Source organism: Coccinella septempunctata, chromosome 4 (assembly GCF_907165205.1).
Source record: "Coccinella septempunctata chromosome 4, icCocSept1.1, whole genome shotgun sequence".
Classification (NCBI taxonomy): Eukaryota; Metazoa; Arthropoda; class Insecta; order Coleoptera; family Coccinellidae; genus Coccinella; species Coccinella septempunctata.
Window position 1 is genome coordinate 8758570 of NC_058192.1, and position 16307 is coordinate 8774876.

Consider the following 16307-nt stretch of genomic DNA (forward strand, 5'->3'; position numbering starts at 1 on the left):
TAATACGATCTGTCAAGGAAAAATCAACCACCAGATCTGATTGGCGGCCTGCGTACACTCTGTGAGATTCTTATAAATATTCTTTATCGAATTTGTTTTTGGCAGTTTAGTTCAAGCACTCATATGTTGTGTAGTGTCCGAACTTACGATGGTTTACTCGATTTACAGCATCTGTGCAGTTTTGCTTATAGTTTTCAGTGTTGAAGCTGCGAAAGATTTACGTATGTCGCTCTGAAAATTTTTTGAGTACTTTGAGCTGAATTTTGGATGAAAGGTTGGATTCGCAATGAAAAATTCAATCGAAATTTTTCACATAAATTATATATGTACCTACCACTTGAAGAGTTGAATAATTCACGGTTTTTCGAGAAATAAAATTTTTTATGACTTCTATTGCATTCAAGAATCAAAGTTTAGTATTGTTGAAGAACAATGGTTCAAAAAGTTTCAAGAGATTATCCTACCTATTTTGCTACTATTATCTTACTAAGATAATACAATTGGATTTTTGATGATTTCCGATTGAAAAAATTTCATCATCGGTTAGTACCCATTCACAATCTTGAAAAAATTATATTCCAATTTTTCATTGCAAATATTTGCAGTTCAAGATATTTTTCTCGTCTCAATTTACCACAATATTGCTAAATAATTTCTTCACTGAGACATTTTCGAGATTGAATTAGGAACTATTTCATTATCCAAAAAAAAATTCATTAAAAATTTTCCCAGTTACCATTACCGGTCTATTAATATAAGATTTTTAAATGTGAGTATTCAGCTAGATCAAAAAGTAGTCATTTATACTGGGTATTTTTTTGAGTAGGCCCTGCTTCTATAAAAAGCAATTTTTTTAAACGCCAGAAAATTGACAGAAATTGCGTGAAGCCGATAAAAAAATTGCTATAATCGCAAGGGGGAGAAAAAGCAACCCCTAAAATTTTAAACTCTTTTCCTTATTCATAATATACCATTGAAAATTAATTTTGAAATTCGTATTTCGAACAAAAACGGTCCCTTGCAAGTTCCTGGTAAAAGAAGCGGTCTTCGGAAAACATTATGAAGGGGTAGGTAGCTTTAGTAGTATAGGCTGGAATTATCTTCGAAATCAAATGTCAAGAACCTCCCCCTGTAATCAGGGATTTCAAAGAAAAAAAATTGCTTTTCATTTGCCATCTTTTACAGAGCTGTACCTAAGTAGTTGCTGTTAAAAAAAATTATACCCACACAATTTTTGACAAGGAATTCAACTTTTCATTTACACTCTGTATATTTCGTTTGTTCAAAATCTTTTCCCCTTTATCTCTGACCACATAATATATGCCAAAAAGGTTGACGATTTTCTGAATGAATTAAGTTTGGAACCTTTCTGTCCTCAATACTAACCGACTCTATTTTCGTTAGATTCAAGCACCATTCTACTTTTTACAAATTTCCATTGATGGCAGCTCTTAAAGAGAGACGTAATATTGATACCCAAGTATGCACTCACCTTTTTTCTGTAATGTGAATACTCTCATGAAAGTTTATGAGTTGCAATAATCATTAATGAACCCGCAACGATGGGTTTATTTGAAAAAAATTTCTGTCATGAATAGTGAATAGTGCGAATTTTAATGAAATTACGTTTTTGTTTTAAGAAAAAACAGGGATTTCCAAATGAATCCTTATCCTGCATACTTTTTCAAGAACGTTAGGAATAAAAAATTTTGTTCATTTAATGCCACTGATTTTTCTTGGAATAATACTGTAGCCATAAATGATCACTTATTTGCAGAGACACTCGTTACTTTAGCAGTCCTTTTTTTCGTTATATATCCTTGAGAAAAAAATACGAAACATCGACGCGAATTACTTCACTTGATCGAATCTTCTAATTGAGTTTTTCAACTGATTTGGGGTCTTATTTTACTCAGAAGGTCAGAACTTGATTCGTATGGGTGATCAACGAGAATGGAATAAGCCTATAATAAGCAAAATCGATATTGCCACTTGCCAACGAACCAGTTTCCAATATATTCAGTGAAACGGTGCCGATTCAATGTGATTAACATTTTTCTTTTAAATAAAGGTCAAGTATTGTATGACGGTGTATATTAAATCATTAAGAAGATATATTTTCACATTGAAAGGAACCTCCAGGCGCCATCATATATAACATATTAATTTCTGAAAGTTAAATATCAAAATAATACACACTTCTCATCTGGATTTTCAGAATTGCAATCATATTATGTCAAAGTTTCATTTTTCTCCTAAGATGCAACTTTTGGAATAAGGAATTTTCCAATGTTTTCACAAATTGTAGCTATTTTATACTTTTTGCATAATATAATATCATAATCAATTTCTAGAAATATTCTCGGTGAGTTTAAGTCAACAAGCAATATAATCACATCCATCTGAATGCAAAATTTATTTCCTGTCAATATGTAATTTTTTCATAAAGTAACTAATTCGATATTAGTTCTCAGTTTCAAAGTGCATCAATAAATGGATTTTAAGGCATCATTAGACGTTGAGATTTTTCAGATAATTTTGTTTTTTCTTGATACAATTATTCTAGAGTGAGTTAGGTGCTCATTTATATCACATCACATCAATATGTACACTATGTAGAAGGATGATTAGGATGATAATACTTATAATCATATCATTATTAAAGGAAAAAAATTGAAATAAATTCTAATGAACATTGGTAATTCAACAAAAGCTCTCTCTCTCTCTCTCTCAATCAAATATTTGATTGAGCATTCTTCTCCTTCAAATTACAGAATTGACCTCAGCTTTGAGTGCAATCTTCATCTCAGTGAAAAATCGAGGAGAATTGGACAAGATCAACAAAATGACAATTACACCTAAGAGCAACAAGCTGAATATTATTGTGCTAATAAAATACGACATTTTACAGCTTCCTACTTCCCAAGATGCTACAGGAATGACCCAAAACTAAATGAATGCCTATTGAAAGCTACGGAAACTGTGAAACCCTTCCTTATCAAAGGAGTTCCTGAACTGAACGTCCCTTCTATAGAACCGCTGATAATTCCTGAGATAGAACTGCAGCAAGGAACACAGGCTTTGAATTTCAAAGCTTCGTTGAAAAATGTCACCGTACATGGTCTGTCCAGCTACAAATTGGACAAATTCGAGTGAGTGTTCGTTCTTATTTTTCAATTACAGAATATAAGGTCAAAAAATGATCATTTTCTAACGATTTTCAGAAAAATAAATACATTGTTACTGTTTTATAAATTCGAATTTGGTGTATGACGATACGAGTACTAAGTTTATATTAGGATGAATAATTTAATTTAAATTCCAATGCAGAATGAGATTTGGGAAATGTTACATTGAAATATAGTGTGAAATTTACAGCCTTCTTTCAGATGAAGAGGCACTTCAGGAAAATAATTCCAACCTTCACCTTATATCATAGGGAGTAATGATATGTTGATACCAGTGTAGATTACATTATTTTCATGTAGATTATTTTATTACTACCTATATGCCTAAGTTTATCGTCTCACTTCTCAAAGCCATATTATGGAAATTTCAATGTCACGTATTTCTATTCTACAATTTTATTACCTGTTCACTCTACAGTTTCGATGTACCAAATCTACAATTCTTTTGCGGTGGATGGGTAGAGAAACTCGACCTTGAAGGAAAATACAAAGTCAGCGGGAAGATTTTGATTGCTCCCATCGAGGGTGAAGGCACTTTTACTGCAACCGTTGGTATGTATAAAAAATTCTTTGAAATTATCAAGATTTGATAACTCCTATGAATTTTTTCACGCTGTTCAATCGATATTAGGATAAAACCATACTTGGATTTTCATTCCTTTAAAGGAAGAAATTCAGTGAAAATTTCCACCAAAACAATTCTAATTTCAAACGTTTTCTTTGTCTTATTGGATTTTATGATCAAACTTCTTCTAACGGCCTACACCAATATTTACGCTTCACATCTTTACTATGCTTCTGCAGGTAAATCCAGAATGGACGTCTATCAAAAAGTGAAAGAAGTGACTAAAAAAGGATTAGTTTATATTTCTCCTGTGCATACAAACAGCTCCATAAGTGTTGGAAATCCAAAGGCCCATTTGGACGGACTCTTCCAAAATAATGAACAATTAAGTGAGTATTTGCTGTTATATTTCAAACGATTCATACACAAAGGTATCCTTAAAAACTGTTAAATTTTTATTGGATCAAATAGTCCGGTTAAGAAATTAAATGTTATTGTTGTCGAACAATGAGCGCATTCGCCAATTAGTACTTGAAGCTAATTTTGATATGAAATCTTTATATGGGGCTTGCAAATTATCTCTGAACATTTCATAGTAATTAAAGGTAATTTACAACAAAAAAGTTCATATAGAATGGGGTCCCATTATCCGCCGTTGTACAAAGTTACATTTTGTAATGTTCCACAATTCATTGTACACCATAGCAAAGATTCCCGATTAGGATTAGAAATACTCCAGTTTTCATCATTTGATGAAATCTGCTCAGATGTAAAATACTTCCCGAGACTATTTCTGCTCTAAAAAGCTTTTCCATTTTCAGATAAGGCTACCAACGATGTCATCAGTGATAACATCGATATTCTTTTCGAGGAGATCAAGCCAGTGTTGGAAAAAGTAATAACAAATTTCATGGAGGACATACTCTTGTCTGCATTGGAAGGACAAGTACCCTTCGACAAATTGTATCCCATCAAGAAAGATTGATAACGTGTTGAATTTTGACAGCTTTCCTTATTTATTCAGTTTAGTGTTATATTTTTTGTTGTTGTATTTCTTCTTCGAAATAAATGATTGATTTTAGGAATTTATTTTAATATTTATATTCGAAAACCGCGAAATATGTCAAGTATCTAGTGAGCTGACAAAAATTTCAGTTTTAGGAAAGTGTATGTTTTTCAGTTGAAGAGAGAGAAATTTCGTTTTGTGGATAGTCAATAGTACATATGACGTTTTCTCTTACCAAGTTTATGTATTATCCAAGAACAACTTTAACTTACACTCGCACTTTCATTTGATTTATCTGGATTATGCATTTATAGATATTATAGATAGAAGATGAAAAATCCAGACTTTAAACTATTATATTTACTTAAGTATTGAAAAATCACATAGATACATATACTAACAAGTAGAAAATACTTTTATGGTAACTTCTTCCTTTCATTCGCATAAAAAAATCACTAGGTACATAAATATTCTAATATATATATTCTAATGTATGTCTATTTAGGAAACAGTTCATCAAAGGAATACTTCACGAAAACCCTAGACACCAAACTCTGCACTATTTCAATAACAACCTTATTGACCACAGGCTCTAATTCTTTGATAATTTCCTCAATATTGTCGTTGATGATTTTGTTCGTTTGGTCGTTAACTTCTTTGTTCTCGAAGAGATCAGCGAAAAGAAAAACAGGCTTGCCGTAGTTACCGTTCACTTTGACATCTTGGATTTCTAGATAAGTTTTTCCGTTTTTCTCTATTTTCCTTCCATTTCCCAGCAATTCTGCTTGGACGTTAGCTGAAAGATATAAGAAGGTGGGTTTATTAACTTATCACACATAAATAATGAAGGTCCATTATTGCAGAATGTTCAGTATATTGTTGTATATATATTTTGTTCGGGTTTTTCAGAATGCCAATCATCCATGAACCATTTTTGTATTGTCGAAATTTAATAGTACCAGAGAGATGTATTTTTTTGGTACCACGTTATAATACTTAATAATGGATGATTCGTTCGGAAGAATTCACAGAGCTAATTATTCGAATCACCAGAGACATGTAATTATTCGAATTTGTTGTTGTTTGTTGATGAGAATGGTTCCAAGAATGTATTTGAAACGTCTGTCTGGAACTTGAAATAAATTACTCACTCATAATTTATGTCCGCAATAATTATAGTCATAGTCATAGGAAATTGATAATTCAGTTTACTCAGATTAATTGAATTCTGAATCAGCAGACTTCTGAGGAGAGATTCCTTTTTCTCTGTGTCCTACCTCCTACCCCTGTCAGGTATTATAAAAAATACGCTTAGATTCAGCTATGAAAAAGTCTTTTGGATAAAAATCAAGAATGATACTCAGATGCTCTCACAATGTAGCTCAACTACGCACTATTGACCGAACAAAACCATAGTTCAATCAATCATCAAGAGCACAAGCTCTTGATGAGATTTTAAAGTGGTTAGATATAAACCAAGAAAACCTACGAAAACTGTAACCTGTACCCTTTAGATATTTTTATGTCAAATACTCACTGAAATTTCCATCAGCTGGTCCAGCTCCTTTCAACTCCAAAAACAGAATCTTTCCATCAACAGCATATTTCGACTTGATTCTAAGCTTGGGGAAGGAAAGAGCAACATCCAGAATGACTTTATCGAGATCTATTTGGAATTTGGTGATTTTGAATTCATCTGCATTGTACACCTTAAAAATACAGAAAGGATATTTGTGCATTTTTACTAAACATGGCAAGTTAAAATTGGGGTGTAATGGGTAAAATTTGGGATAATGCGGGCGTGTCAGAGCTGTCAAATCAATATAAAGAGGATACCTCACAGCATGTGGAGTACCCATATTCTGAAATTAATCTTGTTACAAGGGGAGCTGTGCAACTCAGCATATCAAAAATGTTAGCAAACATATTGTTTTCTCAATAGTGTACCACTGTAGTACTCAATTCTTGAAATGCATAAATATATATATAACTATTACCTCTATGTCTTTGAAGCTAGCGTTGAAACTTGGTCCTGTTTCGAGACCTGCAAATGGAATGGTGAGAGGGTCTAAGGAAGGAATTCCTAATTCTGGAATTCCTTTCTTGAGATGAGGCTGGATGGCATCAACAGCTCGTAATATGCATTTCTCCAGTTCTGGATCGTTTCTTTTACACAAAGTGATGTAGGATGCTGGAATAATAGGAGATTCAGAATCTGTGACGCTAAATTTGAAAATCTTTTGAATCCCTATACTAGTTTATATGAAGAATCAATTGAAAATATAAATTTATTCAGCAAAATAGTACTCCATTTCTGCATCTTCTATATTAATAATAGATTGTGGTCATTTTTTTGCCGATAATTTTCTCCATCTTACTTTTCCTATTATCTATAATTGAACCTTGAGAATATTTCATGTTAAAGTGTTGTTTTAATTAGTATGCTTTTTTCTATTTTCAATCTACGTATCACAATATTCAAACTCTTCATTTCATTTCAAAAATTCCAGATGTAAATTTGCCAAATGGAAAGAATAAACTTGTGCAACACCTCTCGCTATGCGGTTATTGAGGAAAATCAAACATACATATTCGGTAAATGCTGATTATATTTACGAAATCACCAAGATGTTTGGTCACCTTCAGATGATGGCCTCAAATGTTCTTCAGGTTAAACGTTCAAGTAATATTACATTATCTGCAAAAAACTCGTACCTATCCATTTGAAACGCTCGAAAGAATTTCAGCGTTGGTTATTGCTTTTGAAATAATTAATAAAGTCATAACTCAAACTTTTTTCACTTCTTAATACTCCATGTGGATGTCCCAAACAAGTATGGACACGTGTAGGTAATGTTTAAAGTAACCTTCTAGTAATTTAAATGAAAAAAAACATATCTCTTCATTATTATTTCGAATAGAAAGTTTTGTACATTTTACATAATTTTCACATTTTCAGGTTTTAAGAACCAATATTCAAATCATAGACATTACATAACATTCGTTTGCCATTGGAAAACTGTAGAACATAGTTCGAATCGATTTTTAATCCACAAAGAATTGTTGGAAGCGTTTTATGAATAAATCGAATAACTTCCTTGCGAAATATCTTGATTTGTGGAACTGATGTTCTGATGATCAGAATCATAACAAATTCTCACACAAAATATAGTTTTGCAATCAGATATATTGCTACCTCCTTCAAATATGTCTCTCTGAATTCCAAGAATTAAAAGCCATGCAAATAATTATTAGGCTGCGAATAGAATCAGTTCGAACTTCAACAATTTACTATAAATTCGAATTTTCTATGTTGTGAGCAACAATATGCGATAAAGACATGACGAATCTAATGTTCATGCAGAATTAAGATAATTTTCATCAGTCAGACATTGTAAGCGAGACTTTCTGAACGACAGGTTTTCTTGAATTAAATGTAATATAAAAACATTAACTTAGAGAAAATACTCAGAGAAAAAAAAAGGTGTAGTTATCAGTAATGAGACAACTGAAGTGAATAGGGCTAATTTTTAACGTTTATTGCATTTATTATGGCTGAACTGAATCAGAATGATTGATAATTCTAGGCAAAATTTCTCAATTGGGTCCTATCTGTTCGGAGGTAGGTATCATATAGATTCATACATAAAAAAATTCCATATACTGTCGGTAAGTTGAGATGTATCGATAACTTGATGAATGAAGATCGTTTATTATTATTATTATTATGATACAGCAGCTTCTGAATTTATCCTAGAAATATGTATTTTTCACTCGAAGATAAATTATGTTTCCTATATAATTTCACCTATATTGAAATGTTCTCAAGGTTCACTTCTCTCGAAAAACTTGCAACCAAGAAAAAACTTTTCATTCAAGCTGGACAGAAATTTTATCAGACAATTCGACAATAATACGTTATTTGCATATAAACCTCGGAGACAAACTAGAAGTATTTTCATTTATTATTTTTTTGAAATCTATGATTACCTACCTAATAAAAATTTGTATTGAAATAAAGGTAAAAATAAGAAAAGAACAATAATAAATTGATGAGACAAGTGAATTTATTTCATTAGGCCAGTATATACAAGTTTTGGGGTTTGGTATTGTACTACCAAAATATATAAATTTTTTACACCTACGGTCAGTACGACCAAAATCAAGATATCGAACATTAAAAATTTCACCTATTTGGTTGAGCTTAAAGTACTAATTTTTACAATAAAAATGTGGAAAATTAAAAATGGTACTCACGAATCCCTTTTGCTTCTATTCCAATAACGCACAGAACAGCACAAACGGAGATCGAAATTAGAGTGTTCATTTTACTAGTTACCACCTATGTCCTCAACAGAACACAATAGAAGAATGATAAGAAACCTTCGTGTTCTTCATAATGTATTTATATCTGTCAACAGTGCGCGGACAATTAACTTTTAATGGGAATCTGAACCGAAAATCATCAAGTTGGATGATATTGACCCTCAATTTCGCCGGTGCATGAAATTCCAGTATTGGCTTGAGATGGAGGACCAAACATCTCTTCAGACAGGATGGAACCGCAGATTTTAGTTTGCCACAGGTGATTTTTTAGTAAATTCTTAAAGAAAAGTTATTTCGATTTATCTTTTCGGTACTTTGAAGAAACCAGCTGATTTACGATGTTTTTTCTGGAAGATAGGCTTATCGAAATTTCACCTTCGAAAAATCTCGAAAAAGATGAGTTTAGTTGAAAATTCCTCAAGACCGAAGAGTTTTACCGAGCTCGATGAAATTTCGAGATTTATAACAAGAAAAGTTGCTCTTTGAGGACTTGAGAGAAATGATCTTTCTTGTATCGAAAATCGAAAATAATACAACAAAATTATTGATGATAATCAATGAGGACCACGTATTTTATATGGCTGAGTCCGCTTCTGTCCCAATTGGTACCTGATGAGAATTACCTGCTGCCACTAATTTCAGTTGTAAAAACATTTTATTATATGGTTCGCAGCTTCTTGATACCTCATTGATAATATTTGAACAGAGAATTTTATTAAATTTGGAAGTCCCCCTATTTGATGACACCATGGATTTTACAACAAAATTTTTCGAAGGTATATGAAAAATTTCCAGAGAGTTCAAATGGATCAGAAATAACAAGATAATTATAGACAGACGAAATAATTATGTGGATGATATAATGGGTCAATATTTTGAGTTAATATATCATTGAAAGAATATTGTGTGCTAAAAACAAAAACAGAAATTAGCATGAGTAGCTGTCCTGAAAATTAATTGTATTTGAAAACTGCTTGAAAAACCACATATTTAAGGGTAAATACTGTTAATATAGTGTTCAAAACTTCTTTCTCATTTCATGAAAGTAAACTGGTTTGTTTTCACTGGCTTCTTACAAAGAAAAAATGAATTAGTGAGCTGAGCAATGTTTGAAAATCAGATCATATAAATATTGATTTCTCGGAGAAACGAGAGAATGATATCGAATTTTAGAAAAGGTTTCATAGATTGATTCAATATTGTCCGCGGAAGCTCAAACTTATCAGACATGTCAATTCTACAAAAAATTGACTCGATTCGACTTATTATTGACTGCTTAGTCCTATTTCATTTTGTCGAATTTTCAAAGAGCAGTAGCATTCATGAAAGAAGAAATGAAAATATAGATTTCAATCATTGTTTTCTCATTATTTCCCAACAGTCAGATCATACACAACCTTCTTAGAGGTGTGTTGTAATGAAATTAATTATAATTACAATATCCTTTATTCACGTGCGAAAGGTGAATTGTTAATTGAGAAACAATTGGATAATTTATAATTAAGATACATATCTGCGAAAATTCCATCGAAAGTTGAGTTCTTCAACAACCAGAAAGAAGTATGACTCATCAACAAACCAACAGTTTTTTCCACAGTGGCTAAATACTAATTTCATTTAATGATCTAAGGAGTCATGTTTCCAATCTAACAATAAAAGAACATTTCTTCCAATTTTTTTCAGATGGTTCAGACGTCAGACATCTGTACGTTGCCCTTGACCATCGGTTTATTAGTTGCACGGTCTATTTTTCATCTCAATTTTTATGATTCAAGGCCCTCATGTTTGGAACCTCATTAATCAGGGTGACTAAAAGTACTATGATGCATCTCTTCTTCGAATATTTATCATAACATGACCATAGGCAGGGTGCTCGAGCGTTCGATAAATCTAAGGAATTTTGGACTAGCTTAATCAATAAAAAGAGATTCAACCTCTAAAATCAAGGTCTAGCAGTGAGAAATATGGTTTTTTCGGATTTCAAACTGAGGCATGAGGAAAATGTATTTTTTAAGGCTTCGAGAAAAAGTCTGGATCTTGTTTTTCGTTTCCTGAAAACTGTTTTTTTCAGAATAGAACATAGACTGTGAAGAAATAAAGGTTTGGAATTTTTTTTGCGCTTCATTCAAAAATTTCATTACTGAGAACACTGTACCAAACCTAAACCAAATGAAGGCCAACTTGAAATAGAAGAACTTTATTTCTAGTAAAATATAACAGAATCAGGTTTGAAAAAGATGTGTACGAATGTAGGTACCTCTTGTATGTTACCTTATTCCCTCATTTTGGGAATAATTCCTCTAATGAAAACCTTGCAAATATCCTCCCAATCAAACCGAAAATAAATTCACTTATGACTTTATTCAAAACAGGACTGAGTTCTTCGATGATGCCCTCAATGTTTTCATTGATGATTCTGTTGGTCTGTACATTTAGTTCCTCGTTTTGTCCGAATAGGTTCTCGAAGTTCAAAATGGGACGACCCACATTCAATTTCAACTCATTTTTATCGAAGTTCATATATTCCTTGTTATTCTTCGTATATCTGGAACCATTCATGATCATTCTGGCTTCCACATTGGCTGAAAAATTATTTCCAAAATTATTCATCTTGCCAGGTTAACTATTAGAAGAATAATCTTTTCAGTTAGGGACAAAATATGACTACTAGATATTCGTAAGATTGGATAATCTCATGAAAAAAGTGAATGTTAGAATTGAAAGTTGAATTCGAATTGGAACAGCTACTTATCAGATTATGTGAGTATTTCCAGTGGAATTAAGTGATTTGATCCTTGCATGCAAGTCTCTTAAACTCACTGAAATTTCCATCTGATGGTCCACTTCCATCCAACTGCAATATGAGCAACTTTCCTGAAACCGCATAAATGGACTTAATCCTCAATCTTGGGAAGACTATAACCATCTCAACACGGTTATTCTTCAGATCGATATCGACATTTTTCAAAATGAACTCATCAGCGTAGAAGACCTCGATGTTTTTGAAGGTACACTTGAAGTTTTCTCCACTTTCCAATGAGGCTTCAGGCAAGAATAGAGGATTCATCGAAGGTAGCTGAAATTCTGGTATACCCTCGGCCAAATGAGGTTTCACTTGATGGATTGCTTTAGCTACACATTCGTTTAACTGGGGGTCATCTCTATGGCAATATGTGATATAATTTGCTGAAAAAGAAGTTAAAGTATAGATTTTGTTTTGATACAATGAAAATAAATAATGAAGAATAGTCATAAAAATTCATATTTAAGCGGACGATTTTCTTCCCCATAACAAACTAATCAGCTACGAAGATTGAGATTGCGGTTTGGGAAGGAATTTAAAGGATGATTCATCCTATCTATTTTGTGGAGAATTATCTATCGAAATCCAGGGGGTGAACCTAAACTTTCTGCTGGGAAAAACAATTCCCCATCCTCATGATTCACGATGTTGTATAGTTTCTTCAATAAATAATTATTGTTGTCGATAGACACCAAGGTATTTCCACATAGTTGTACACTTGAGAACAGGTAAAATTAATTAATATTCATAAATCTGTAATATTATCAACGTCGCATAGAATTTTGAAGGAAAATTCCAAATTACTTATGCCTCTTTTCTTTTCGATGAAACTCGAAAAATTTCGTTCATTTATCCAACCTAATTTTATCAAAGAAGACTACATCATCGATAAGATTTAGCTTAATGGGATATGTCATCATATCCAAAGGCAATGGAATATTTTTCTTCAAACTTGTTACAGTTTTTCTATATCAATATTGAAAAAATTGACTATTCAAAAATATACTTCAATCGACAGTTAATGGAATTACTTGAAATATTTCGTTATGTTTATCATCCGACAAAATTGATTTGACAATCGGATCTCAGAAAAGCAATGCAATTTTCATAAGATCTCTGATGAAACTCATTCAAGAACTAGTTATAAATTAATATTCGATGACGCAATTTTCATTGAAGATTTCCCAGAACTTGTCATACCTCAGCCAAAATTTAGAGTTCTCAAAAACCGAAAATATATTCAATAATTTGAAAGGTAATACTCCATTTTTATTTCGATTTGATGCTGAGATTGAAATGAATGATTTATTGTCTCATAAAAATAAATTTTTTCGCAAAATCATTATTATTATTATTATGTATTAAGGTATTAGGGTGAATAGCCCTAACCGTGAAGTTATAAAATTTATTTTGTCTGAATAGAAAACAGTTACTTTTTTCTCAATTTGATATTCTTCCCAAATCATTAAAATAATGTAATTATGGTATCGTGAAAAAGCAGATAAACAGAAAAATTCCAACACTCACGCAGTTTTTTGGTGGCAACAAATCCAAAAACTTGAATACTAATAACAAAAACAAATAGAAACTGCATTCTGATGCTACTGGACACCAATTACTTTGTCTTCGAGCAATCGAAGTAATACATAAGTGGCTTAGAATGAAGTTGATCCATACTTTTATAGTTTTCAAGGTGAATTTATGCCACCTTTGTATGTTTCTGTAATGCACTTCTCCAACAAAGTCTTAATTTCGAGACCAGCAATTCAGATGCAAAAATGAGCCTTGAACAATGCAGATGCATTTCCCTGCTTCATCGAATAATCCAGTATTATTTCATAGTTAATCATATATTCAGATTACAGCGTTCAGTGAAAATTCACTGAAAACCTATACTTATAAGGAGAATATTGAGTATATTAATAATAGTTATCCTTATTATTGAGTACCTACATTATTTTATTCAGAAATTATTCTACCATATTTCACTGTGTACTTATGTAAATCTCATTTCAAAATGAGAACCACTTGTGGCGACAGGAAATTAGTTAAATAGTTAAACTGCTTTCAATACCAGAGTTCTCTTTCATGAAGTTTTTTGAATGATCAAAATCAAGCAAATTTTCCTTGCTTGAGAAATCAATAATTGAAGTATAAAATACTTCTTTTATTTCTTCAACCACCACAGGTGTGATTCACTTTGCCCTCAACGTTATTATGTATTTATTGATCTCCTACTTTACTGAAGTTCAACTTTAGCATTTCCATGAAATATTTTTCATACTCATTATCAGAAATTTTAAGAAATCTTCCAGAAATAAATTGACCAAAATTCCTTGATATCTCTCTAGATTTCTGATTAGTGTATCGATTCAAATCTTATATAGATGGCTAACGGATGAACAATGTTCGTTTCTTGCAAATCTATCGAATAAAGAATAAAAAATCAATGCATTCAACGTGTACCCATATGATGACCCATATTTGAAGCAAACTGCAAGCAAAGCAGATTGGACAATTCACTGTACACGGTTTTGAGAATAGCAAGTAGTAGGTAATAAAATGTCTTGTTGAAAATTCACAACAATTAGTCCATGTACATTGATTGGAAACGGAAAAATGAATCTATTTTATCTAGGATTTGTTCTTGCTAGTGTCCTTTTTGTCATAGAGGGCAAAACCAAACTGCGTAAGTCATTTGAATTTCTTTTTCGTGTTTCTCAATCGTTCATGTAAAATATGCTCACAAAATATATCACATAGTATTCTGAAAGATGAGATTTTCATCCTTGACAAAAAGTATATGCAACTGATATAAAAATAGGGTATAAAAATTGAACACAAGTTAATTTTCAGCGACTTTTTTGAAGATATGTCATCGTTCAGATCCAAATTTGGGAGAATGCATTATAGAATCGGTGCATAGATTGAAACCACTTCTTGCTCATGGTATACCTGAGTTTGGCATCCCTAGTTGTGAGCCTCTGTATATTCCAGAGGTAGTTTTGGATCAGGGTTCAGGAGCCGTATCTGTTAATTCCAGCTACAAAGATATAAAGGTGTATGGGCCTTCAGAGTTCACTCTGAAGCAAGTTAAGTAAGTAGAGTTCAATCTTCAATCCATCATCAACTGATTACTTGAGCGAAATTAGTACAGGTTGTGTTGGCTCAAATGAGCCACTCAAAAACCTATTACAACATGGCGGATGCGAAATTCTTTCATTGTTAGAAATCTATATGCGTCTAAAAATCATTAATAAAAGTTAAAATTGTCATGGAGGCCAAATAATAAATGGAAGTACAGAAAAATATTTCATATTCGCTCTAGAAATTAGCATCGTAGGAATGGAATCCGGAAAAAAAAACACTCCGTAAACGCTTAAAAAATTGTGTGCACAAAGTCGTAAAGTTACCATGACCTCCCGTTGAAATGTTAAATTATGAAAATTAATTCTCAAGGACTCTGAAACATCGTACTCATTTTTTGTTTATTTCCAAGAATCAATTTGGATAGGGACCGTATACGCTTGAAATTGCACGTTCCTTCTCTTTACTTGGAGAGTAAATATACCATGGAAGGAAGAATACTGATGATGCCAATTCTAGGTTCAGGAAACTTTTACGGGAACTACTGTAAGTATTTGATCAAGTATCATACTTAATGACAAATGCTCATTTTTTTTCAGCTGATATAGAGGCAATAGTTAACATATTGGGTCAAAAAATTGTTAAGGATGGAGAAATATACTTCAACATCAAAGATTTTTACATCGACTTCAATATTGGACATGCGACTATTCAGCTGGACAATTTATTCAATGGAGATGAAGAATTAGGTTTGTGATTTGATTTTATTCAGCAAATTTTTCGCGTAGAATCAATAGAATGGTTTTGCCAGAAAATCTGGTGAAAAAAGTTTCTTCTGTCGAACTGAAAAATGTTATTGGGTACTTGATATGACTTTTATGTGGAAATTCATTGAAGAATGCTTCTTGGATATTCCTGAATTACTTGAAATTTTCATTTACACAAGGATTTTTCTTGGAAACAGATCATACTTTGATAACCTTCCACAAGCATAATAATCATGAAGTGGGTAAATGAAATATCATAAATAAAATGCAAAACCTTCAACTGTTAAGTACACATCTGAAAAGTACCAGCAGAATTTACGGTTATATTTTAAGCCTAGATTTTGTTCACAGGTGAAGCCATGAACTTATTTCTGAATGACAACTGGAAAAACGTAGCCAACGAGATAAAACCTGTTCTAGAAGATACAATTGCGAGCATATTCAAAAAATTCTCGAACAAAATATATCATAAGTATCCTCTATCTGTGTTACTTCCCAAATAGTTGTGAAAAAGATTAAAATGAATTGAACCCAAGCATTTTCAATGTCATATCCCAATTCTGCT

The 16307-nt window shown here is 32.1% G+C and overlaps 3 protein-coding genes across 3 annotated transcripts; 1 reads left to right on the forward strand and 2 right to left on the reverse strand.

The window, feature by feature from the left end:
• Positions 1-64: 64 nt before the first annotated feature.
• On the forward strand, positions 65-16277 carry LOC123310806. Its single transcript, XM_044894472.1, has 9 exons — positions 65-221; positions 2912-3152; positions 3607-3740; positions 3993-4142; positions 4575-4736; positions 14745-14985; positions 15388-15521; positions 15575-15724; positions 16094-16277. Exons 1-9 carry the CDS (start codon positions 149-151, stop codon positions 16243-16245), a joined length of 1437 nt encoding a protein of 478 aa, XP_044750407.1. The 5' UTR covers positions 65-148; the 3' UTR covers positions 16246-16277.
• Positions 5240-9172, reverse strand: LOC123312286 (protein takeout-like). Its single transcript, XM_044896637.1, has 4 exons — positions 9017-9172; positions 6757-6950; positions 6297-6468; positions 5240-5555 (listed from the first exon to the last, which is right to left on the reverse strand). The coding sequence occupies exons 1-4, from the start codon at positions 9084-9086 to the stop codon at positions 5257-5259; spliced, it is 735 nt and encodes a 244-aa protein (XP_044752572.1). The 5' UTR covers positions 9087-9172; the 3' UTR covers positions 5240-5256.
• On the reverse strand, positions 11292-13613 carry LOC123312285 (protein takeout-like). Its single transcript, XM_044896635.1, has 3 exons — positions 13416-13613; positions 11906-12271; positions 11292-11667 (listed from the first exon to the last, which is right to left on the reverse strand). Exons 1-3 carry the CDS (start codon positions 13480-13482, stop codon positions 11366-11368), a joined length of 735 nt encoding a protein of 244 aa, XP_044752570.1. The 5' UTR covers positions 13483-13613; the 3' UTR covers positions 11292-11365.
• Positions 16278-16307: the final 30 nt, after the last annotated feature.

Bases quoted from the DNA above. Each gene is read 5' to 3' on its own strand.
- LOC123310806 (XM_044894472.1), top strand. From the start codon at position 149: ATGGTTTACTCGATTTACAGCATCTGTGCAGTTTTGCTTATAGTTTTC. The intron at 4,737-14,744 runs GATAACGTGTTG...GTTAATTTTCAG, and splicing joins GTATCCCATCAAGAAAGATT to CGACTTTTTTGAAGATATGT. The intron at 15,725-16,093 runs GTTTGTGATTTG...TTTTGTTCACAG, and splicing joins CAATGGAGATGAAGAATTAG to GTGAAGCCATGAACTTATTT.
- LOC123312285 (XM_044896635.1), bottom strand. From the start codon at position 13,482: ATGCAGTTTCTATTTGTTTTTGTTATTAGTATTCAAGTTTTTGGATTT. The intron at 12,272-13,415 runs GTGAGTGTTGGA...CTTCTTTTTCAG, and splicing joins TGTTGCCACCAAAAAACTGC to CAAATTATATCACATATTGC. The intron at 11,668-11,905 runs GTGAGTTTAAGA...ATAATTTTTCAG, and splicing joins ACCATCAGATGGAAATTTCA to CCAATGTGGAAGCCAGAATG.
- LOC123312286 (XM_044896637.1), bottom strand. From the start codon at position 9,086: ATGAACACTCTAATTTCGATCTCCGTTTGTGCTGTTCTGTGCGTTATT. The intron at 6,469-6,756 runs GTAATAGTTATA...TGTATTTTTAAG, and splicing joins CTAGCTTCAAAGACATAGAG to GTGTACAATGCAGATGAATT. The intron at 5,556-6,296 runs GTGAGTATTTGA...TATATCTTTCAG, and splicing joins ACCAGCTGATGGAAATTTCA to CTAACGTCCAAGCAGAATTG.